The sequence below is a fragment of the Nerophis ophidion genome, linkage group LG04 (genome assembly GCF_033978795.1).
Source record: "Nerophis ophidion isolate RoL-2023_Sa linkage group LG04, RoL_Noph_v1.0, whole genome shotgun sequence".
In the NCBI taxonomy this organism is placed as follows: domain Eukaryota; kingdom Metazoa; phylum Chordata; class Actinopteri; order Syngnathiformes; family Syngnathidae; genus Nerophis; species Nerophis ophidion.
In genome coordinates, this window is record NC_084614.1 from 73,596,854 (window position 1) to 73,622,967 (window position 26,114).

At 40.2% G+C, this 26,114-nt stretch overlaps 1 protein-coding gene across 5 annotated transcripts in view; it reads left to right on the forward strand.

The window, feature by feature from the left end:
• The window catches only part of cadm1a (cell adhesion molecule 1a), a 968,224-nt gene that overhangs the window by 851,241 nt on the left and 90,869 nt on the right, over positions 1-26,114 (forward strand). For all 5 annotated transcript variants that reach the window (XM_061898993.1, XM_061898992.1, XM_061898988.1 and 2 more), the window contains exon 8: positions 2,426-2,598. In XM_061898993.1, coding sequence (XP_061754977.1) covers positions 2,426-2,598 — 173 coding nt within the window. The remainder of the gene's footprint in view (positions 1-2,425; positions 2,599-26,114) is intronic.

Sequence of the window (26,114 nt, forward strand, 5' to 3'; positions counted from 1 at the left end):
CATCATTACAAACAGGTGTGTGACCGGAGTGTGTGCGGGAGGCGTAATTAGGTAGCCATGGTGATGGAAGTAAACAAGGAAGTGCGCTAGCAAAGGGATTGTTAGTCCATAACATGATCAGAACATAATAGAAAAATACAAAAAAAGGGATTAAACATACTAGAGATGTGTGATCCGGAAGCCGGATCACAACAGTGATATCATGAAAAGGTTCAGAGATTCTGGAGAAATCACTGCAAGTAAGCGATGATATTACGGACCTTCCATCCCTTACCATGAATTGATTAAAGTGGACCCCGACTTAAACAAGTTGAAAAAGTTATTCGGGTGTTACCATTTAGTGGTCAATTGTACAGAATATGTACTGAACTGTGCAATTTAATAATAAAAGTTTCAAATAATCAATCAATCAACCCTCAGGCGGTACTGAATCAAAAACTGACATCAGTGTGTGAAGGATATCACTACACGGGCTCAGGAACACTTCAGAAAAGCACTGTCAGTAACTACAGTTTGTCGCTACATCTGTAAGTGCAAGTTTTAAAACTACTAGGCAAAGCGAAAGACATTTATCAACAACACCCAGAAAGGCCGCCGGCTTCGCTCATCTAAAATGGACTGATGCAAGGTGGAAAAGTGTTCTGTGGTCTGACGAGTTCACATTTCAAATTGTTTTTGGAAACTGTGGAGGGAAAGGCTGGATGCAAATATAGCTACAAATGAGGCATAACGATGCAATATGTACATACAGCTAGCCTAAATAGCATGTTAGCAGCGATTAGCATGCCGTGCTAATCGATGCACACTCCAAGTAAGTCAACTTGAATCCGTCCCTGATCGTGTTGTTACACCCTCCGACAACACACCGACGAGGCATGATGTCTCCAAAGTACGGAAAACAGTCGAAGAAACGGAAAATAACAGAGCTGATTTGACTTGGTGTGTGTAATGTGTTTGAGAAAATGGCGGATTGCTTCCTGTTGTGACGTCACGGGTGAAAGGTCATCGCTCCGACAGCAAACAATTGAAAGGCGTTTAAATCGCCAAATTCGCCCTTTTAGAGTTCGGAGATCGGTTAAAAAAACATTTGGTCTTTTTTCTGCAACATCAAGGTATATATTGACGCTTACATAGGTCTGGTGGTAATGTTCCCCTTTAAAACATTTGCTCTTTCTCTCATTACATGCCCATTTTTTTTGCTCTTTTTTTAAAACATATTTTTATTTATTTTTGCCCCATGTAATGATTTAATAATAATAATAATAAAATCAATACAGCGAACTTGTCCAGGGTGTACCCCGCTTTCCGCCCGAATGCAGCTGAGATAGGCTCCAGCACCCCCCGCTACCCCAAAAGGGACAAGCGGCAGTAAATGGATGGATGGAGAGTTAGAAAATGTGCTGTTTCTCTCATTACTTGCCCATTTTTTTTGCTCTTTTTTTTTAAAACATATTTTTACTTATTTTTGCCCCATGTAATAAATTAATAATAACAATAATACTAATAATAATAATATCAATACAGCGACTTGTCCAGGGTGTACGCCGCCTTCCGTCCGAATGTAGCCTAGATAGGCTCCAGCACGCCCTGCCACCCCAAAAGGGACAAGCGGTAGAAAAATGGATGGATGGAGAGTTAGAACATTTGCTCTTTCTTTCATTACATGCCCATTTTTTTTGCTCTTTTTTTAAAACATATTTTTACTTATTTTTGCCCCATGTAATGATTTATTAATAATAATAATATCAATACAGCGAACTTGTCCAGGGTGTACCCCGCATTCTGCCCGAATGCAGCTGAGATAGGCTCCAGCAACCCCAAAAGGGACAAGTGGTAGGAAATGGATGGATGGATGGATGAATGGATAATAATACGGTTGTTTAAATGCATAAACCAGTATGTCAAAAATCCTGCCGTTATGAAAATATTAACAGCCGGTTTAACTTTAACAGTTGTAATTTTTCAAATTAATTCATGTTGGTATTTTATTTTTTAATAAACTGAACTTTGTTAATATTTAAAGTCTATTTTATTTTATTTTTTTAGAGCTCTAAAATTGTAAAATTTGGGTGACTAAACGTTTTCCACCAAAGGCAGCGCGCTGAAAGTAAAATATGATTTATTTTCATTAAACATGCATTGTTGCCCTGACCAAGATGGCCGCCGCATAGACACGTCATGGCGGACTGCTCCTGCGCTGATTTTATGAGACCGTAAGTCCAGACAGCTCGTTGTGCGGTCAATTCCTCGCCTGTTTTGGTTCGGCGTGCGTGCGGTTAATGTCGATTGTGATTGCGAAGGTCTCTTTCGCCAGAGAGAGCGCACAATGGCGCCAGGAAATACTGACGCATCGAGCCGTTTTGGACGATGATCGTGCTGCGATGTCTAAACTCAAATCTGTTCTGCTCTTCTTCTTTTTTTTAAGGCCACAGCGAGTCAACTGGGTGAAAGTGGACGACGACGTGCCGTCCCACGCCGTCATCACCGGCGCCGACCTTTACATCGAGAACCTCAACAAGTCCTACAATGGAACCTACCGCTGCGTGGCGGCCAACTCGCTGGGGGAGTCTTTCGACGAGTACATCCTCTACGTCTACGGTACGCCGCCTTTGCTCAACACCAAACTTTGTGTCCCAAGTCCGGATTCCTTAGTCCTAAGACCAACTTTCATCGCTGAGTTCAGGGCTTTTCAACTGAAGGGCGCAGAGGACTTTTATTCTTATTTCCTACATATTGTGAATTTGTTATATCTTCACAATTTTATTTCACCAAAAGGGTAATATCTTTGTGGATAAAGACATAACATTAAAGTATGATGGTCAAAGATCATATATATGAGAGGGGCACTCTACTGTTTTCAAAGGACCAACTGCCAAAAACGTTAGTCAAAGATTCTTCATAAGACAGGAGTGCTTTAATGTTTCTAAAGCCCAAAGTGCCTGTCAAAGATCCTCTATATGACAGAAGCACTGTGCGGTTATTTAAAGGATCTACTGCCAAAAACGTTAGTCAAAGATTCTTTATATGACGGGAGTGCTTTAACGTCTGTTAAAGCCCAAAGTGGCTGTCAAAGATCCTCTATTTGACAGGAGCACTGTACGGTTTTTTAAAGGATCTACTGCCAAAAACGTTAGTCAAAGACTCTTTATAAGACGGGAGTGCTTTAATCAGAATCAGAATCAGACATACTTTATTAACGTCTCTAAAGCCCAAAGTGCCTGTCAAAGATCCTCTATATGACAGGAGCACTCTGCTGTTTTTTAAAGGAGCTACTACCAACAACTTTAGTCAAAGATTCTTCGTAAGACAGGAGTGCTTTAACGTCTCTAAAGCCCAAAGTGCCTGTCAAAGATCCTCTCCATGACAGGAGCACTCTGCTGTTTTTTAAAGGACCTACTGCCAAAAACGTTAGTCAAAGATTCTTTATAAGACAGGAGTGCTTTAACGTTTCTAGAGCCCAAAGTGCCTGTCAAAGATCCTCTGTATGACAGGAGCACTCTGCTGTTTTTTAAAGGAGCTACTACCAACAACGTTAGTCAAAGATTCTTCATAAGACAGGAGTGCTTTAATGTTTCTAGAGCCCAAAGTGCCTGTCAAAAATCCTCTATATGACAGGAGCACTCTGCTGTTTTTTAATGGATCTACTGCCAATAACGTTAGTCAAAGATTCTTCATAAGACAGGAGTGCTTTAATGTTTCTAGAGCCCAAAGTGCCTGTCAAAAATCCTCTCTATGACAGGAGCACTCTGCTGTTTTTTAATGGATCTACTGCCAATAACGTTAGTCAAAGATTCTTAATATGACGGGAGTGCTTTAACGTCTGTTAAAGCCCAAAGTGGCTGTCAAAGATCCTCTATTTGACAGGAGCACTGTACGGTTTTTTAAAGGATCTACTGCCAAAAACGTTAGTCAAAGACTCTTTATAAGACGGGAGTGCTTTAATCAGAATCAGAATCAGACATACTTTATTAACGTCTCTAAAGTCCAAAGTGCCTGTCAAAGATCCTCTCCATGACAGGAGCACTCTGCTGTTTTTTAAAGGACCTACTGCCAAAAACGTTAGTCAAAGATTCTTTATAAGACAGGAGTGCTTTAACGTTTCTAAAGTCCAAAGTGCCTGTCAAAGATCCTCTCCATGACAGGAGCACTCTGCTGTTTTTTAAAGGACCTACTGCCAAAAACGTTAGTCAAAGATTCTTTATAAGACAGGAGTGCTTTAACGTTTCTAGAGCCCAAAGTGCCTGTCAAAGATCCTCTATACGACAGAAGCACTGTGCGGTTTTTTAAAGGATCTACTGCCAAAAACGTTAGTCAAAGATTCTTTATATGACGGGAGTGCTTTAACATCTGTTAAAGCCCAAAGTGGCTGTCAAAAATCCTCTATATGACAGGAGCACTCTGCTGTTTTTTAATGGATCTACTGCCAATAACGTTAGTCAAAGATTCTTAATATGACGGGAGTGCTTTAACGTCTGTTAAAGCCCAAAGTGGCTGTCAAAGATCCTCTATTTGACAGGAGCACTGTACGGTTTTTTAAAGGATCTACTGCCAAAAACGTTAGTCAAAGACTCTTTATAAGACGGGAGTGCTTTAATCAGAATCAGAATCAGACATACTTTATTAACGTCTCTAAAGTCCAAAGTGCCTGTCAAAGATCCTCTCCATGACAGGAGCACTCTGCTGTTTTTTAAAGGACCTACTGCCAAAAACGTTAGTCAAAGATTCTTTATAAGACAGGAGTGCTTTAACGTTTCTAGAGCCCAAAGTGCCTGTCAAAGATCCTCTATATGACAGGAGCACTCTGCTGTTTTTTAAAGGAGCTACTACCAACAACGTTAGTCAAAGATTCTTCATAAGACAGGAGTGCTTTAACGTTTCTAAAGCCCAAAGTGCCTGTCAAAGATCATCTATACGACAGAAGCACTGTGCGGTTTTTTAAAGGATCTACTGCCAAAAACGTTAGTCAAAGATTCTTTATATGACGGGAGTGCTTTAACATCTGTTAAAGCCCAAAGTGGCTGTCAAAGATCCTCTATTTGACCGGAGCACTGTACGTTTTTTTAAAGGATCTACTGCCAAAAACGTTAGTCAAAGACTCTTTATAAGACGGGAGTGCTTTAATCAGAATCAGAATCAGACATACTTTATTAACGTCTCTAAAGCCCAAAGTGCCTGTCAAAGATCCTCTCCATGACAGGAGCACTCTGCTGTTTTTTAAAGGACCTACTGCCAAAAACGTTAGTCAAAGATTCTTTATAAGACAGGAGTGCTTTAACGTTTCTAGAGCCCAAAGTGCCTGTCAAAGATCCTGTATATGACAGGAGCACTCTGCTGTTTTTTAAAGGAGCTACTACCAACAACGTTAGTCAAAGATTCTTCATAAGACAGGAGTGCTTTAACGTTTCTAAAGCCCAAAGTGCCTGTCAAAGATCCTCTATATGACAGGAGCACTCTGCTGTTTTTTAAAGGATCTACTGCCAATAACGTTAGTCAAAGATTCTTAATATGACGGGAGTGCTTTAACGTCTGTTAAAGCCCAAAGTGGCTGTCAAAGATCCTCTATTTGACAGGAGCACTCTACGGTTTTTTAAAGGATCTACTGCCGAAAACGTTAGTCAAAGACTCTTTATAAGACGGGAGTGCTTTAATCAGAATCAGAATCAGACATACTTTATTAACGTCTCTAAAGCCCAAAGTGCCTGTCAAAGATCCTCTACATGACAGGAGCACTCTGCTGTTTTTAAAGGACCTATTGCCAACAACGTTAGTCAAATAGTCTTTGTAAGACGGGAGTGCTTTAACGTCTCTATACCCCAAAGTGCCTGTCAAAGATCCTCTATATACAGGAGCACTCTGCTGTTTTTAAAGGACCAACTGCCAATAACTTTAGTCGAAGATTCTTTGTAAGATGGAAGTGCTTTAACGTCTGTAAAGCCCAAAATGCCTCTCAAAGATCCACTATATGACAGGAGCACTCTGCTGTTTTTTAAAGGAGCTACTACCAACAACGTTAGTCAAAGATTCTTCATAAGACAGGAGTGCTTTAACGTTTCTAAAGCCCAAAGTGCCTGTCAAAGATCCTCTATATGACAGGAGCACTCTGCCTTTTTTAATGGATCTACTGCCAATAACGTTAGTCAAAGATTCTTAATATGACGGGAGTGCTTTAACGTCTGTTAAAGCCCAAAGTGGCTGTCAAAGATCCTCTATTTGACAGGAGCACTGTACGGTTTTTTAAAGGATCTACTGCCAAAAACGTTAGTCAAAGACTCTTTATAAGACGGGAGTGCTTTAATCCGAATCAGAATCAGACATACTTTATTAACGTCTCTAAAGCCCAAAGTGCCTGTCAAAGATCCTCTACATGACAGGAGCACTCTGCTGTTTTTTAAAGGAGCTACTACCAACAACGTTAGTCAAAGATTCTTCATAAGACAGGAGTGCTTTAACGTTTCTAAAGCCCAAAGTGCCTGTCAAAGATCCTCTATATGACAGGAGCACTCTGCTGTTTTTTAAAGGAGCTACTACCAACAACGTTAGTCAAAGATTCTTCATAAGACAGGAGTGCTTTAATGTTTCTAGAGCCCAAAGTGGATTCAAAGATCCTCTATATGACAGGAGCACTGTACGGTTTTTTTAAAGGATCTACTGCCAAAAACGTTAGTCAAAGATTCTTTATATGACGGGAGTGCTTTAACGTCTGTTAAAGCCCAAAGTACCCGTCAAAGATCCTCTATTTGACAGGAGCACTGTACGGTTTTTTAAAGGATCTACTGCCAAAAACGTTAGTCAAAGACTCTTGATAAGACGGGAGTGCTTTGATCAGAATCAGAATCAGACATACTTTATTAACGTCTCTAAAGTCCAAAGTGCCTGTCAAAGATCCTCTCTATGACAGGAGCACTCTGCTGTTTTTAAAGGACCTATTGCCAACAACGTTAGTCAAATAGTCTTTGTAAGACGGGAGTGCTTTAACGTCTCTAAAGCCCAAAGTGCCTGTCAAAGATCCTCTATATACAGGAGCACTCTGCTGTTTTTAAAGGACCAACTGTCAATAACTTTAGTCGAAGATTCTTTGTAAGATGGAAGTGCTTTAACGTCTGTAAAGCCCAAAATGCCTCTCAAAGATCTACTATATGACAGGAGCACTCTGCTGTTTTTTAATGGATCTACTGCCAACAACGTTAGTCAAAGATTCTTTATAAGACAGGAGTGCTTTAACGTTTCTAAAGCCCAAAGTGCCTGTCAAAGATCCTCTATATGACAGGAGCACTCTGCCTTTTTTTAATGGATCTACTGCCAAAAACGTTAGTCAACGATTCTTAATATGACGGGAGTGCTTTAACGTCTCTAAAGCCCAAAGTGCCTCTCGAAGATCCTCTAAATGACCGCAGCACTCTGCTGTTTTTAAAGGAGCTACTACCAACAACTTTAGTCAAAGATTCTTCGTAAGACAGGAGTGCTTTAACGTTTCTAAAGCCCAGAGTACCTGTCAAAGATCCTCTACATGACAGGAGCACTCTGCTGTTTTTAAAGGACCGACTGTCAATAACTTTAGTCAAAGATTCTTTATAAGACGGGAGTGCTTTAACATTTGTAAAGCCCAAAGTGCCTCTCAAAGATCCTCTATATGACCGCAGCACTCTGCTGTTTTTTAAAGGACCTCCTGCCAAAATCGTTAGTCAAAGATTCTTTATAAGACGGTAGTGCTTTAACGTCTCTAAAGCCCAAAGTGTCCGTCAAAGATCATCTACAAACAGGAGCACTCAACTGTTTTTTAAGGACCAACTGCCAAAAACGTTAGTCAAAGATTTTTCATAAGACTGAAGTGCTTTAATGTCTCTAAAGTCCAAAGCGACTGTCAAAGATCCTCTCTATATCAGGAGCGCTGTGAAGTTTTTAGGTAAAATACTAGTTAAAGATTAGGAGCACTCTGGTTTTTTGGAGACGTCCTGCACAAGTGCTCGTCAAAGATCCTCGATATGACGGGAACACTCTGCTGTTTTTTAAGAACCTCCAGCACAAATGCTAGTCAAAGATCCTCTTAATATCAGGAGTGCTGTGAAGTTTTTAGGTACAATATCTGGTGCAAAAAACAACAGTAACATATTAGGAGCACTCAGGTTTTTTTGAGGACGTCCTGCACAATTGCTTGTCAAAGATCCTCTATATGGCAGGAGTGCTCTACTCTCTTTAAAGCTGTAGCACCAAACGCTCTAATCAAAGATCCTCTATATAGCAGGATTGATGTGATGTATTAAGCACAAATTATAGTCAAAGATCCTCTACATAGAGTGCACTCTGCTTTTTTTCAGGACCTTCTGCACAAACGTTTGACAAAGATCCTTTATATAACGGGAGTACTTTCCTGTCATTAGGGCTGATTTTAAGTACAGTACTTTGTGCAAAAAGAAATGCTCGTCAATGATCTTCTATCCAGTCAATGATCCTTTAAACAACAAGAGCTGTTTTCAAGGACTTGCTGCTCAAATTCGATTCAAAGATCCTTTACATGACAGGATCACTGTTCTGTTTTTCAGTACATAATGCAAAATAAATGCCAGTCAAAGATCCTTGAAATGACAGGAGTGCTCTGTTTTTGAGGAACTCCTGCGCAAATCCGAGTCAAAGATCCTTTAAATGACAGGAGTGTTATACTCTTTTTAAGGACCTTTTGCCCAAATCCGAGTAAAAGATCATTTAAATGACAGGAGTGCTTTACTGTTTTAAGGACCTACTACACAAATCCGAGTCAAAGATCCTCTAAATGACAGTAGCGATGTACTGTTTTTAAGAACCTACTGCACAAATCCGAGTAAAAGATCCTTTATATGACAGGAGCACTTCGCTGTTTTTGCGGACCTACTCCATAAATCCGAGTCAAAGATCCTCTGTATAACAGGAGCGTTGTAATCGCTTTAAAAGCCAAATAAATGACGGTCAAAGATAATTTAAATGACGGGAGTGCTCTACTTTTTTTTAGGACCTACTGCCCAAATTCGAGTCAAAGATCCTTTAAATGACAGAAGTCTTGGACTGTTCTTGAGGACCTACTGCATAAATCTGAGTCAAAGATCCTCTATATGACAGGGGTGTTGTAATCGCTTTAAAGGCCAAAAGCTATAGTCAAAGATTGTCTATGCGACAAGAGCCCTCTGCTATTGTTGAGGACATACTTCCTAAAAAGCTTTTTTTCAGTGCATGGTGCAAAAAAAATGCCAGTCAAAGATCATTTAAATGACAGGACCTACTGCCCAAATTCGAGTCAAAGATCCTTTAAATGACAGAAGCGTTGTACTGTTCTTGAGAAATTGCTGCGCAAATTTGAGTCAAAGATCCTTTAAATGACAGGAGCACTGTCCTGTTCTTGAGGACCTACTGCATAAATCCGAGTCAAAGATCCTCTATATGACAGGTGCGTTGTAATCGCTTTAAAGGCCAAAAGCTATAGTCAAATATTGTCTATGCGACAAGAGCCCTCTGCTGTTGTTGAGGACATACTTCCTAAAAATGCCTTTTTCCGTGCATAGTGAAAAATAAATGCCAGTCAAAGATCCTTTAAATGACAGCACCTATTGCCCAAATTCGATTCAAAGATCCTTTAAATGACAGAAGTGTTGTACTGTTCTTGAGAAATTGCTGCGCAAATTTGAGTCAAAGATCCTTTAAATGACAGGAGCACTGTCCTGTTTTTGAGGACCTACTGCATAAATCGGAGTCAAAGATCCTCTATATGACAGGAGCGTTGTAATTGATTTAAAGGCCAAATAAATGACAGTCTAAGATCCTTTAAATGACAGGAGTCCTCTACTGTTTTTAAAGGACCCACTGCCCAAATTCGAGGTCTAAGATCCTTTAAATGACAGGAACGTTGTACTGTTTTTGAGGAGCTACTGCATAAATCCGAGTCAAAGATCCTCTACATGACAGGAGCGTTGTAATCGCTTTAAAGGCCAAAAGCTATAGTCAAAGATTGTCTACGCGACAAGAGCCCTCTGCTGTTGTTGAGGACATCCTTCCTAAAAATGCTTTTTTCCGTGCATAGTGAAAAAGAAATGCCAGTCAAAGATCCTTTAAATGACAGCACCTACTGCCCAAATTCGAGTCAAAGATCCTTAAATGACAGAAGCGTTTTACTGTTCTTGAGAAATTGCTGCGCAAATTTGAGTCAAAGATCCTTTAAATGAGAGGAGCACTGTCCTGTTTTTGAGGACCTACTGCATAAATCTGAGTCAAAGATCCTCTATATGACAGGGGTGTTGTAATCGCTTTAAAGGCCAAAAGCTATAGTCAAAGATTGTCTATGCGACAAGAGCCCTCTGCTATTGTTGAGGACATACTTCCTAAAAAGCTTTTTTTCAGTGCATGGTGCAAAAAAAATGCCAGTCAAAGATCATTTAAATGACAGGACCTACTGCCCAAATTCGAGTCAAAGATCCTTTAAATGACAGAAGTGTTGTACTGTTCTTGAGAAATTGCTGCGCAAATTTGAGTCAAAGATCCTTTAAATGACAGGAGCTCTGTCCTGTTTTTGAGGACCTACTGCATAAATCCGAGTCAAAGATCCTCTACATGACAGGAGCGTTGTAATCGCTTTAAAGGCCAAAAGCTATAGTCAAAGATTGTCTATGCGACAAGAGCCCTCTGCTGTTGTTGAGGACATACTTCCTAAAAATGCTTTTTTCCGTGCATAGTGAAAAAGAAATGCCAGTCAAAGATCCTTTAAATTACAGCACCTATTGCCCAAATTCGAGTCAAATATCCTTTAAATGACAGAAGCATTGTACTGTTCTTGAGGAATTGCTGCGCAAACTTGAGTCAAAGATCCTTTAAATGACAGGAGCACTGTCCTGTTTTTGAGGACCTACTGCATAAATCCGAGTCAAAGATCCTCTATATGACAGGTGCGTTGTAATCGCTTTAAAGGCCAAAAGCTATAGTCAAAGATTGTCTATGCGACAAGAGCCCTATGCTGTTGTTGAGGACATACTTCCTAAAAAGCTTTTTTCACTTTATAGTGCAAAAGATATGCCAGTCAAAGATCATTTAAATGACAGAAGTGTTGTACTGTTCTTGAGAAATTGCTGCGCAAACTTGAGTCAAAGATCCTTTAAATGACAAGAGCACTGTCCTGTTTTTGACGACCTACTGCATAAATCTGAGTCAAAGAGCCTCTATATGACAGGAGCGTCGTTATCGCATTAAAGGCCAAAAGTTCTAGTCAAAGATCGTCTATGCGACAAGAGCCCTCTGCTGTTGTTGAGGACATACTTCCTAAAAACCTTTTATCAATGCATAGTGCAAAAAAAATGCCACTCAAAGATCATTTAAATGACAGGACCTACTGCCCAAATTCGAGTCAAAGATCCTTTAAATGACAGAAGCATTGTACTGTTCTTGAGGAATTGCTGCGCAAACTTGAGTCAAAGATCCCTTAAATGACAAGAGCACTGTCCTGTTTTTGACGACCTACTGTATTAATCCGAGTCAAAGATCCTCTATATGACAGGGGTGTTGTAATCACTTTAAAGGCCAAATAAATGACAGTCAAAGATCCTTTAAATGACAGGAGTGCTCTACTTTTTTTTAGGACCTACTGGCCAAATTCGAGTCAAAGATCCTTTAAATGACAGGATCGTTGTACTGTTTTTGAGGAGCTACTGCATAAATCCGAGTCAAAGATCCTCTATATGACAGGAGCGTTGTAATCGCTTTAAAGGCCAAAAGCTATAGTCAAAGATTGTCTATGCGACAAGAGCCCTCTGCTGTTGTTGAGGACATACTTCCTAAAAATGCTTTTTTCCGTGCATAGTGAAAAAGAAATGCCAGTCAAAGATCCTTTAAATGACAGCACCTACTGCCCAAATTCGAGTCAAAGATCCTTAAACGACAGAAGCGTTGTACTGTTCTTGAGAAATTGCTGCGCAAATTTGAGTCAAAAATCGTTTAAATGACAGGTGTCCTGTCCTGTCCTGTTTTTGAGGATCTACAGCATAAATCTGAGTCAAAGATCCTCTATATGACAGGGGTGTTGTAATCGCTTTAAAGGCCAAAAGCTATAGTCAAAGATTGTCTATGCGACAAAAGCCCTTTGCTATTGTTGAGGACATACTTCCTAAAAAGCTTTTTTTCAGTGCATAGTGCAAAAAAAATGCCAGTCAAAGATCATTTAAATGACAGGACCTACTGCCCAAATTCGAGTCAAAGATCCTTTAAATGACAGAAGCGTTGTACTTTTCTTGAGAAATTGCTGCGCAAATTAGAGTCAAAGATCCTTCAAATGACAGGAGCACTGTCTTGTTTTTGAGGACCTACTGCATAAATCCGAGTCAAAGATCCTCTATGACAGGAGCGTTGTAATTGATTTAAAGGCCAAATAAATGACTGTCAAAGATCCTTTAAATGACAGGAGTGCTCTACTGTTTTTAAAGGACCTACTGCCTAAATTCGAGCCAAAGATCCTTTAAATGACAGGAACGTTGTACTGTTTTTGAGGAGCTACTGCATAAATCCGAGTCAAAGAGCCTCTATATGACAGGAGCGTCGTTATCGCATTAAAGGCCAAAAGCTATAGTCAAAGATTGTCTATGCGACAAGAGCCCTCTGCTGTTGTTGACGACATACTTCCTAAAATGATTTTTTCCGTGCTTAGTGAAAAATAAATGCCAGTAAAAGATCCTTTATGCACCAGGAGGACTCTGCTTTTTTCAGTGCGTAGTGCAAAATAAATGCCAGTCAAAGATCCTTTAAATGACAGGAGTTCTCTACAGTTTTTGAGAACCTACCGCACAAAGCCTAGTCAAAGATCCTTTCTATGACAAAATGCTGTGTCGTTTTTAAGTACAGTAGCCATAGTGCAAAACAAAATGTGATAGTCAAAGATCCTCTATGTGACAAGAGCCCTTTTTAAAAGGGCCTGGCGCACAGATCTAAGATCATCTATACGACAAGAGTGTCCTTCAGTTGAATAGCCCCGAGTCAGCGAGTTTCAACATATTGATGATGTGTCATCTTTCCTCCTGAGATGAGGTCGTCCCTGCTAGCTAGCGTGTTAACGAGACCACCCTGCTAATTGAGCCATCACTTCCCGCCGCCACCCGACTCTCCCCCGCGCACTTCCTCCCATCCCCATCGCCACAACCAATCACAACACGCCGCCAAATGACTGGATGGTTTGCCCGTTATTGTCGTGCAGAATGAGACCAGGCTTTTGTTTACAGGGGAGGAGAGGCTCAATAAAACGGGGGATAGTGGTGTCGTGGTGCATTCAGGTGCATTCAGTAAAACGTCATTTCGAGTGGGGCTTCATCAGCTCCGGTGCGCTTCATGAACGTGCGCATCCGACATCCTGTTGTGCGTAAAACGAGCGCATGGAGACGGCACCTAAACTACATTTTGTTTGCGGCTCTACTTTGGTATTTAATATTGCTTATTAGAGTGAATACCAGACATACTTGGTCAACAGCCATACAGGTCACACTGAGGGTGGTCGTATAAACAACTGTTACAAATATGCGCCATACTGTGAACCCACACCAAACAAGAATGACAAACCCATTTCGGGAGAACATCTGCACCGTGACACAACATAAACACAACAGAACAAATACCCAGAATCCCTTGCAGCACTAACTACTCCGGGTTGCTACAATATACACCCTACGCCCCCCCCCCCCCTCCCACCTCAAATTTTGAGGCATGTTAAAAAAAAAAACGAGCGCATCGAGACGGCACCTAAACTACATTTTGTTTGCGGCTCCACTTTGGTCTTTAATATTGCTTATTAGAGATGTCCGATAATATCGGACTGCCGATATTATCGGCCGATAAATGCTTTAAAATGTAATATAACATACAGGTCACACTTGAGGGTGGCCGTATAAACAACTTTAACTCTGTTACAAATATGCGCCACACTGTGAACCCACACCAAACAAGAATGACAAACCCATTTCGGGAGAACATCTGCACCGTGACACAACATAAACACAACAGAACAAATACCCAGAATCCCTTGCAGCACTAACTCCTCCGGGTCGCTACAATATACACCCTACGCCCCCCCCCCCCCTCCCACCTCAAATTTTGAGGCATGTTACAAAAAAAAACGAGCGCATCGAGACGGCACCTAAACTACATTTTGTTTGCGGCTCCACTTTGGTCTTTAATATTGCTTATTAGAGATGTCCGATAATATCGGAATGCCGATATTATTGGCCGATAAATGCTTTAAAATGTAATATAACATACAGGTCACACTTGAGGGTGGCCGTATAAACAACTTTAACACTCTTACTAATATGCGCCACACTGTGAACCCACACCAAACAAGAATGACAAACACATTTCGGGAGAACATCTGCACCGTGACACAACATAAACACAACAGAACAAATACCCAGAATCCCTTGCAGCACTAACTCCTCCGGGTCGCTACAATATACACCCTACGCCCCCCCCCTCCCACCTCAAATTTTGAGGCACGAGCGCATCGAGACGGCACCTAAACTACATTTTGTTTGCGGCTCCACTTTGGTCTTTAATATTGCTTATTAGAGATGTCCGATAATATCGGAATGCCGATATTATCGGCCGATAAATGCTTTAAAATGTAATATAACATACAGGTCACACTTGAGGGTGGCCGTATAAACAACTTTAACACTCTTACAAATATGCGCCACACTGTGAACCCACACCAAACAAGAATAACAAACACATTTCGGGAGAACATCCGCACCGTGACACAACATAAACACAACAGAGCAAATATCCAGAACCCCTTGCAGCACTAACTCTTCCGGGACGCTACAATATACACCCTACGTCCCCCCCCCCCACCTCAAACTTTGAGGCATGTTAAAAAAAAAACGAGCGCATCGAGACGGCACCTAAACTACATTTTGTTTGTGGCTCCACTTTGGTCTTTTATATTGCTTGTTAGAGATGTCCGATAATATCGGATTGCCGATATTATCGGCCGATAAATGCTTTAAAATGTAATATAACATACAGGTCACACTTGAGGGTGGCCGTATAAACAACTTTAACACTGTTACAAATATGCGCCACACTGTGAACCCACACCAAACAAGAATGACAAACACATTTCGGGAGAACATCCGCACCTTGACACAACATAAACACAACAGAGCAAATACCCACAACCCCTTGCAGCACTAACTCTTCCGGGATGCTACAATATACACCCTACGCTCCCTCCCCCATCTCAAACTTTGAGGCATGTTAAAAAAATAAATAAATAAATAACAATAATAATAATAATAGTTTTTATTTGTAAAAAAAAAAAAAACACTTTACATTGAGTAAACAACATCAAAGGGCTACAAGTTAAATAAAAAATTAAAAGATGATAAAAATAAATAAAAATAAAAACTAGGACAGCCTAATAGCTAGAACTAGAATGCATATATCTAAAAAAAAAAAAATTTTTTTTAAATGAAGGGTTTTGTTATGATTAAACTGAGTAAGGAGACGGCACAGCGACGGAATGTCAAGTTCAACAGGTTTATTGAAGACTTGATGATTACGTGGCGTGTGTATGCTACTATGTGTTTGCATGGAAGACTATGTGTTGGGATTTATCATATATAGATACCGTAAGGTTTGTTGAGGTGCGTGTTGGTTGTTCAGCGTCCAAGTCATAGGGGAAGAAGCCAGGGGGAAGTCCAAGGTCCGAGCGGGGGTCAAAGGCAGGAGAGAGAAGTCCGAAATTCCAAAACGGGTCACTCCATGAGTCAGCGTCGACCGTTCTTATACTGCCATCCTTCATCAATGCCAGGTGTGTCAGGTGTCGATTGCCGCCGGCTGCGGCGGAGAGTGGGCGCGGTCTGCCTGATGAGTGCGGGGGCGTGTCCGGCGGTCCCAGCGGAGCTTCTGCGAGATCCCGCAGCAGAGGGAAGCACGGAGTGTGTGTGTGACACAACAGGTTTTTAAGCATTTTTTTAAAAGCATTCACAGTCTGTGGTGCCCTCAGGTGGTCAGGGAGAGCGTTCCACAGACTGGGAGTGGCGGAGCAGAAATTGTTCGTAGCTTCGTCCTCGGAGGTCGGAGGAGGTTAGCCTGTCCGGGGCGGAGGTGTCGCAGTTCTTTGAGGTCGAGGCGGGGGCAGACTTTGTATTCAATCCTGAGTAGAACAGGAAGCCGGATAACGCACTTTGTGACTTAAATAATAAATATGGCAGTGCCAAGTTGGCATTTTTTTGAGTTGATTTATTTTTGGAAAACTTTGTTACTGTGACAATGTGTCACTTCATTTCGTGTTTTTGTATTTACTTCCTGTTCAGTGCTCTTATTTTGTTGTATTTCCTGTTTAATTCACCGAGCACTGTTTTTTCTCTTTTCGTTGATTGGCAGCGATTCACACCTGCTGCCAATCACACTAGTGTCTATTTATGTTCCACTCGAGCTATCCTCAGTGCTCGATGAAAATATTATGTTGAGAACGTTTATCTGTACGACTGCTTTATGTTTGCTTTTGTTATTTTCTTATGTGTATTAAATATTCCTACCTTCACTCAACTCTCCTGGATTCTTGCATACTCGGGGACACACAACTGCAGACATGCGAGTTCCCAACAGTTACATTGTTTAATGCATCCAGCAGGGGCATCGCAACAAAATTAGGCATAATAATTCCACGACTGTATATGTCGGTATCGGTTGATATCGGAATCGGTAATTAAGAGTTGGACATATCGGATATCGGCAAAAACGCCATTATCAGACATCTCTAAGTATTATTATTATTATTACTATGAGACTCTTTTAGGGCCCCCAGTCCTCCCTAAACCGAACATCACTGCCACCCACAAACACACACACACACACACACACACACACACACACACACACACACACACACACACACACACACACACACACACACACACACCGCAATCTTTGGTCTCCTGACAAAAACAGCGATGTGTACACAAGACACCAAAGTGAATTCCAATAAACGGATGTTGTGTTTAAACCTGACACAACTTCTTCCTCTAATTTGCCACCAGCATTTTTTGTCCACGTCTGCTCTAAGTTTTAACAACAGGAAAAAAAAATAATAATAACCTGTGGCGAAAAACAAAAAAAGCTGCCAATGTATCCACCCACGCATCCCACCCTCACCCCCCGGGGCTGTGTGAAAAGACTAACACGGTAATGCAACACATGGGCAAGAAAAATCAACTGTTTTTGTTTTTTTTTCGTCTAAAATCCATTGGCCACTTGTCACGGCGAGAGCCATCAAAAGTGTCCGCGGCCTTCTGACAAAACACAGGGCGAAATATCGGATTGTTTGACGTAGAAAAACTATCTTACAGTATCAAAGACGCGTCTGTCCAAATTGTAGTTGCACGATATGGATGATATACGTTATAAATTACCGTATTTTCCGGACAATAAGGCGCACTTAAAATCCTTTTTTTTTTTCCTCAAAACTCAACAATGCACCATATAGCGCTTTATGTACGTAATAATTCTGGGATGTGCTTACCGACCTCGAAGCAATTTTATTTGGTACATGGTGCAATGATAAGTGTGACCAGTAGATGGCAGTCACACATAAGAGATACGTGGCGACTGCAATATGATGGCAATATGACTCAACAGTAGACCGCACTATGATGGCAGTCACACATAAGAGACACGTTTAGACTGCAAAATAATGGCAGTCACACATAAGAGATAGTTGTAGACCGCACTATGATGGCAGTCACACATAACAGATATGTGTAGACCGCACTATGATGGCAGTTACACATAAGAGATACGTGTAGACTGCGAAATGATGGCAGTCACACATAAGAGCTAGTTGTAGACTGCACTATGATGGCAGTCACACATAAGAGACACGTTTAGACTGCGAAATGATGGCAGTCACACATAAGAGATAGTTGTAGACCGCACTATGATGGCAGTCACACATAACAGATATGTGTAGACCGCACTATGATGGCAGTTACACATAAGAGATACGTGTAGACTGCGAAATGATGGCAGTCACACATAAGAGCTAGTTGTAGACCGCACTATGATGGCAGTCACACATAAGAGACACGTTTAGACTGCGAAATGATGGCAGTCACACATAAGAGATAGTTGTAGACCGCACTATGATAGCAGTCACACATAACAGATATGTGTAGACCGCACTATGATGGCAGTTACACATAAGAGATACGTGTAGACTGCGAAATGATGGCAGTCACACATAAGAGCTAGTTGTAGACCGCACTATGATGGCAGTCACACATAACAGATATGTGTAGACCGCACTATGATGGCAGTTACACATAAGAGATACGTGTAGACTGCGAAATGATGGCAGTCACACATAAGAGCTGGTTGTAGACCGCACTATGATGGCAGTCACACATAAGAGATACGTGTAGACTGCGAAATGATGGCAGTCACACATAAGAGATACGTGTAGGCTGCGAAATGATGGCAGTCACACATAAGAGCTAGTTGTAGACCGCACTATGATGGCAGTCACACATAACAGATATGTGTAGACCGCACTATGATGGCAGTTACACATAAGAGATACGTGTAGACTGCGAAATGATGGCAGTCACACATAAGAGCTAGTTGTAGACTGCACTATGATGGCAGTCACACATAAGAGACACGTTTAGACTGCGAAATGATGGCAGTCACACATAAGAGATAGTTGTAGACCGCACTATGATGGCAGTCACACATAACAGATATGTGTAGACCGCACTATGATGGCAGTTACACATAAGAGATACGTGTAGACTGCGAAATGATGGCAGTCACACATAAGAGCTAGTTGTAGACCGCACTATGATGGCAGTCACACATAAGAGACACGTTTAGACTGCGAAATGATGGCAGTCACACATAAGAGATAGTTGTAGACCGCACTATGATAGCAGTCACACATAACAGATATGTGTAGACCGCACTATGATGGCAGTTACACATAAGAGATACGTGTAGACTGCGAAATGATGGCAGTCACACATAAGAGCTAGTTGTAGACCGCACTATGATGGCAGTCACACATAACAGATATGTGTAGACCGCACTATGATGGCAGTTACACATAAGAGATACGTGTAGACTGCGAAATGATGGCAGTCACACATAAGAGCTAGTTGTAGACCGCACTATGATGGCAGTCACACATAAGAGATACGTGTAGGCTGCGAAATGATGGCAGTCACACATAAGAGCTAGTTGTAGACCGCACTATGATGGCAGTCACACATAAGAGATGTGTGGGGACTGCAATATGATGGCAATATGACTCAACAGTAGACCGCACTATGATGGCAGTCACACATAAGAGACACGTTTAGACTGCAAAATAATGGCAGTCACACATAAGAGCTAGTTGTAGACCGCACTATGATGGCAGTCACACATAAGAGATGTGTGGCGACTGCAATATGATGGCAATATGACTCAACAGTAGACTGCACTATGATGGCAGCCACACATAAGAGATAGTTGTAGACCTCACTATGATGGCAGTCACACATAACAGATATGTGTAGACCGCACTATGATGGCAGTCACACATAAGAGATACGTGTAGACTGCGAAATGATGGCAGTCACACATAAGAGCTAGTTGTAGACCGCACTATGATGGCAGTCACACATAAGAGATGTGTGGCGACTGCAATATGATGGCAATATGACTCAACAGTAGACTACACTATGATGGCAGCCACACATAAGAGATAGTTGTAGACCTCACTATGATGGCAGTCACACATAACAGATATGTGTAGACCGCACTATGATGGCAGTCACACATAAGAGATACGTGTAGACTGCGAAATGATGGCAGTCACACATAAGAGCTAGTTGTAGACCGCACTATGATAACAGTCACACATAACAGATATGTGTAGACCGCACTATGATGGCAGTTACACATAAGAGATACGTGTAGACTGCGAAATGATGGCAGTCACACATAAGAGCTAGTTGTAGACCGCACTATGATGGCAGTCACACATAAGAGACACGTTTAGACTGCGAAATGATGGCAGTCACACATAAGAGATAGTTGTAGACCGCACTATGATGGCAGTCACACATAACAGATATGTGTAGACCGCACTATGATGGCAGTTACACATAAGAGATACGTGTAGACTGCGAAATGATGGCAGTCACACATAAGAGCTAGTTGTAGACCGCACTATGATAACAGTCACACATAACAGATATGTGTAGACCGCACTATGATGGCAGTTACACATAAGAGATACGTGTAGACTGCGAAATGATGGCAGTCACACATAAGAGCTAGTTGTAGACCGCACTATGATGGCAGTCACACATAACAGATATGTGTAGACCGCACTATGATGGCAGTTACACATAAGAGATACGTGTAGACTGCGAAATGATGGCAGTCACACATAAGAGACACGTTTAGACTGCGAAATGATGGCAGTCACACATAAGAGATAGTTGTAGACCGCACTATGATGGCAGTCACACATAAGAGAAATGTGGCGACTGCAATATGATGGCAATATGACTCAACAGTAGACTGCACTATGATGGCAGCCACACATAAGAGATACGGGTAGACCGCACTATGATGGCGTGTGTTTGTGTGGATTTGTATACATATGTGTGTATATATTTGTGTATGTGTTTGTATATATATGTGTGTGTCAATACACACACACACATATATATATATATATATATATATATATATATATATATATATATATATATATATATAACTATACACAAATATACTTATATACACACACATATATATATATATATATATATATAAATATACATTTATATATAGATGTATATTTGTATACATGTGTGTGTGTGTGCGCGTGCGTGCATGTGTGTGTATATATACATATACGTTTATATGTATGTCTAAATCATTTTGAATCGAGAATTGATTCTGAATCGTATCGTTCCCCCCATCAAATCATGTGGTGCCCAAAGATTCGCAGCCCTATTTTATACATCCAATAATTAAAGGGAAAAAGTAAAAACTGTTAATAATATTCAATGATTATGTTATATTGAGCATTCTGGATTACAATTTGAATCATTGGCAGTTCTCTATTGGTTTTCTGGGTAGATTTCCCTATTTTTGGCGATGTATCTGGCGATGTACTTCACTATATTTAGTGAAGTAGAGTTTACTGTCAATTGTTTTGCTTCCTTTCACCATCTTGAGCTGCAGTAAGATGTAAAAACATGGAGGTTTATAAGCCCTCCATTGTTGAGCTGCAGCATCAACACAAAAGTGTGTAACTCCATGATGAAGCATACACTCGCCATCCCCCTCCTCTATACTACCTCACATTGTGACCCTCGAGTGATGGAGAGCGGCTGACACTAACGACGTTAGCGGGTGAAAAAGCACGCTATTGCTGGCGGTCTCGGGGAAGGTTCTCTCCTTCACCAGCCTAAGAAAACACAACCATTCGGCTTCTCCCCTCTCGCCGGAGCCAAAGGGGTCCGGGCTTGTTTACAGACGGCCAGTAATCGGGTTTCCCTCCTCCGCCTTTTTAGCAGTGCTGCCTGACCACGCTCGCCTTACTTATTTTCCCGCTTTACATTTCTGCTGCTTTCAGAGTCACAGCGGGGCCCTTAAAGCGTATCCCGCGGAAGCGCTGGCGCCGTTTGTTTGGGAAAATGATACGCCCCAGTGGAAGTCAACTTTGCCGGGTTGAAGTACGGGTCAATCATTACTAGCAAAACACATTTCAAATAGGAGCGACTAAAAGTGCTGTAAAAACTTACAATCGTTGTTTTTTTGGGGGGCGTTTTAGAATAGAATAGAATGGAATAGAATAGAATGTACTTTATTGATCCCTGGGGGAAATTCAGCTCCACAGTTTGCTCACAATAAACAATAATAATAATAAATAATATATGACATATATATATATATATATATACAGGAGGGCAAAAAAGTATTTAGTCAGCCAGCGATTGTGCAAGTTCTCCCACTTAAAATGATGACAGAGGTCTGTAATTTTCATCATAGGTACACTTCAACTGTGAGACACAGAATGTGAAAAAAAAATCAAAAAATTCAAATTGTAAGAATTTTTAAGAATTTATTTGTAAATTATGGTGGAAAATAAGTATTTGGTCAACCATTCAAAGTTCTCACTGATGGAAGGAGGTTTTGGCTCAAAATCTCACGATACATGGCCACCATTCATTCTTTCCTTAACATGGATCAATCGTGCAGAAAAACAGCCTCAAAGCATGATGTTTCCACCCCCATGCTTCACAGTAGGTTTGGTGTTCTTGGGATGCAACTCAGTATTCTTCTTCCTCCAAACACGACGAGTTGAGTTTATACCAAAATGGATACATGGATGATACAGCAGAGGACTGGGAGAATGTCATGTGGTCAGATGAAACCAAAATAGAACTTTTTGGTATCAACTCAACTCGTCGTGTTTGGAGGAAGAAGAATACTGAGTTGCATCCCAAGAACACCATAACTACTGTGAAGCATGGGGGTGGAAACAGAATGCTTTGGGGCTGTTTTTCTGCTAAGGGGACAGGACGATTGATCCGTGTTAAGGAAAGAATGAATGGGACCATGTATCGTGAGATTTTGAGCCAAAACCTCCTTCCATCAGTGAGAGCTTTGAATGGTTGACCAAATACTTATTTTCCACCATAATTTACGAATAAATTATTTAAAATTCTTACAAAGTGAATTCCTGGATTTTTTTTTTCACATTCTGTCTCTCACAGGACAAGTGTACCTATGATGAAAATTATAGACCTCCGTCATCATTTTAAGTGGGAGAACTTGCACAATGGGTGCCTGACTAAATACTTTTTTGCCCCACTGTATATATATATATATATATATATATATATATATATATATAATATATGAATAATATAAATATATTCTACATTTAAGTGCAGTCAAGGAACATATGCATTATACAGTCTGATGGCTGTCAGTATGAAAGACCTCCCGTGTCGTTCCGTGTTGCATTTTGGGAGTCTGAGCCTTCCACCGAACGTGCTCATTCTCTCCACAAGGTCGGAGTGTAGTGGGTGGTAGGTGTTGTCCATAATTGCTAGGAGTTTTGCTAGACTTCTCCTCTCTGACACCACCGCCAGGAGTAGGGATTTTGGTTACCTAGAATTACATTTTTGGTACTTTTTTGTGTGTTAATAAATGTTATGTGTTGGCCCTGCGATGAGGTGGCGACTTGTCCAGGGTCCATCCCGCCTTCCGCCCGAATGGATGGATGTTATTTTTCTAATGTAGCATTTAAAAAGTCTCAATTGTAATGCAGTTGTACTTCCCAGACATTAGATGGCACTATACTGTATAGGCTATCCATAGTATGTTGTCTAACTGGGAAGTAGATTTTCCAAGAGTTTCGAGTGTGTAATGTTGCAACCTACGAAGTGTTATACTGTAAATATTTTGCTTATCACACACCAGCTTTTTGAGTGTAACATTCATCTTAGTTGTCATTTCCATTACCAATGTTAGTGGCTAACTAGGGGGTAGTTGTTTTTTCTCAAAAATCTAGATGTGTGTTAAGTTGTGCCCTACAAAGTGTTTGTACCTGAAGTATTGTGCTTATTACACACCAGCTGTTTGATTGTAACATTCATCTTGGTTGTAGTGTCCATTACCAATTTTAGTGGCTAACTAGTAGGTTTTTTTCAAAAAGCTGCAAGTGGTATGTTGCACCCTACAAAGTGTTTATACTGGAAGTATTTTGCTTATCACACACCAGCTGTTTGAGTGTAACTGAGTGTAACATTCATCTTAGTTGTCATGTCCATTACCAATTTTAGTGGCTAACTAGGAAGTGGGTTTTTTTTTTTTCAAAAAGCTGAATGTGTTTTGTTGCACCCTACAAAGTGTTTATACTATAAGTATTTTGCTTATTACGCACCAGCTGTTTGAGTGTAATAATCATCTTGGTTGTAGTTTCCAATAACAATTTTAGTGTCTAACTAGTAGGTTTTTTTCAAAAAGCTGCATGTGATATGTTGCGCCCGATGAAATGTTTATACTGGAAGTATTTTGCTTATCACACACCAGCTGTTTGAGTGTAACATTCATATTAGCTGTCATTTCCATTATCAATTTTAGTGGCTAACTAGGAAGTAGTTTTTTTTTTTAAAAAGCTGAATATTTTTACGTTACACCCTACAAAGTGTTTATACTATAAGTATTTTGCTTATTACGCACCAGCTGTTTGAGTGTAACTATCATCTTGGTTGTAGTTTCCGTTAACAATTTAGTGGCTAACAAGGAGTATTTTTTTTTCAAAAATCTGAATGTGGTATGTTGCGCCCTACAAAGTGTTTATACTGTAAGTATTTTGCTTATTACACAGCAGCTGTTTGATTGTAACATTCATCTTGGTTGTAGTGTCCATTACAAATTTTAGTGGCTAACTTGGAAGTATCTTTTTTTCCAGAAAGCTGAATGTGTAATGTTGCGCCCTACAACAAATTTATACCTGAAGCATTGTGCTCATTACACACCAGCTGTTTGATTGTAACATTAATCTTAGTTGTGGTTTCTATTACCAATTTTAGTGGCTAACTCAGAAGTAGCTTTTTTCACAAAGCTGAATGTGTTGTGTTGCGCCCTACAAAGTGCTTATACTGTAAGTATTTTGCTTTTCGCACAGCAGCTGTTTGATTGTAACATTTGTCTTGGTTGTAGTGTCCATTACCAATTGTAATGGCTCACTAGGAAGTAGGTTTTTTTCAAAAAGCTAAATATGTGTTGTTGCACCCTACACAGTGTTTATACTGTACGTATTTTGCTTATTACACAACAGCTGCATTATTGTAACATTCATCTTGGTTGTCATGTCCATTATCAATTTTAGTGGCTAACTAAAAGCTGAGTGTGTTATCTTGTGCCCTATAAAGTGTTTATACTTGAAGTACTGTGCTTATTAAACACCAGCTGTTTGAGCGAAACATTCATCTTAGTTGAAGTTTTCATCACCGAATTTAGAAGCTAACTCGGAAGTATTTTTTTCCAGAAAGCTAAATGTGTGTTATGTTGCGCCCTAAAAAGTCACCAGAATTTTACCATAAAAGTAACTGTATTACAGTTTTTCCATTTACTGAAAAATGATACTACTGTTGATTTTACAGTATATGAAAAAAAACTGGCAACCCAATTGCCAGAATTTTACTATAAAAATAACTGTAGTGCAGTTTTTCCATTTACAGTAAAACACTGAAAAATTATGACATTCCTGTGGATTTTACAGTAAGTATAAAAAAAACTGGCAGCTTATTCAGTAGAATTTTACAGTAACATAACAACAGTGGTAATGTTTTTTTTCCTTTACACTAGTAACCGTAAAAAAAAAAAAAAAAACTGTAAATTTTATAGTAAAATTTTAGCGAGTGAGCTGCCAGTTTTTTTATCGTAAAATCTACATAGGGGTATTTTTTAAATTTCTTTTACAGTGTACTGATTTGTGAGTTGTAAAAGGAACATAAGCATTTGTAAGGTTTGCAAATACAAAATTGTGTTTTTACTCTAGTAATGTTCTTCGAATCCTGAGATGATGCGAAAAGAAGCAATAAAAAATCATTCAAACCAAACTTTAAAAGCAAACATGCAAAATGTCTACTAATGCCTGGAATATTGTGTCTTTGTGAGTTTTACTAAAAAATATATATATATATTTTGTAAGGTTTGCAAAGACATGATGTGTCAGTGAATGTGTGTGTTACGTGCGTTCATACAAGTTATTTAACATAAAAACGTTAGGCTTACGTCAGGCTGATTAGAAAAATAAGTAATAACTACTATATTTCCTTGAATTGCTTAGCATTACCGCCGGCTCAGGATCAACGCTGGGTCAAACTCGTTTCGCAAAATATTTTGTTTATTAGCGCATGTCTAGAATTTCCCCCGGGTCAAACTCGTCACGTCACGAGTGACACTTCACCTGTCATCATTTTCAAAATGGAGGAGGCTGATTTCAATCATTTGAAATCGCATAAAGGGAAGAAGATTAAGAGCTATTCAGTAGGATTTAAGGTCCAAGCCATTAAACATGCTAAAAAGAACAGTAAGCAGCTATG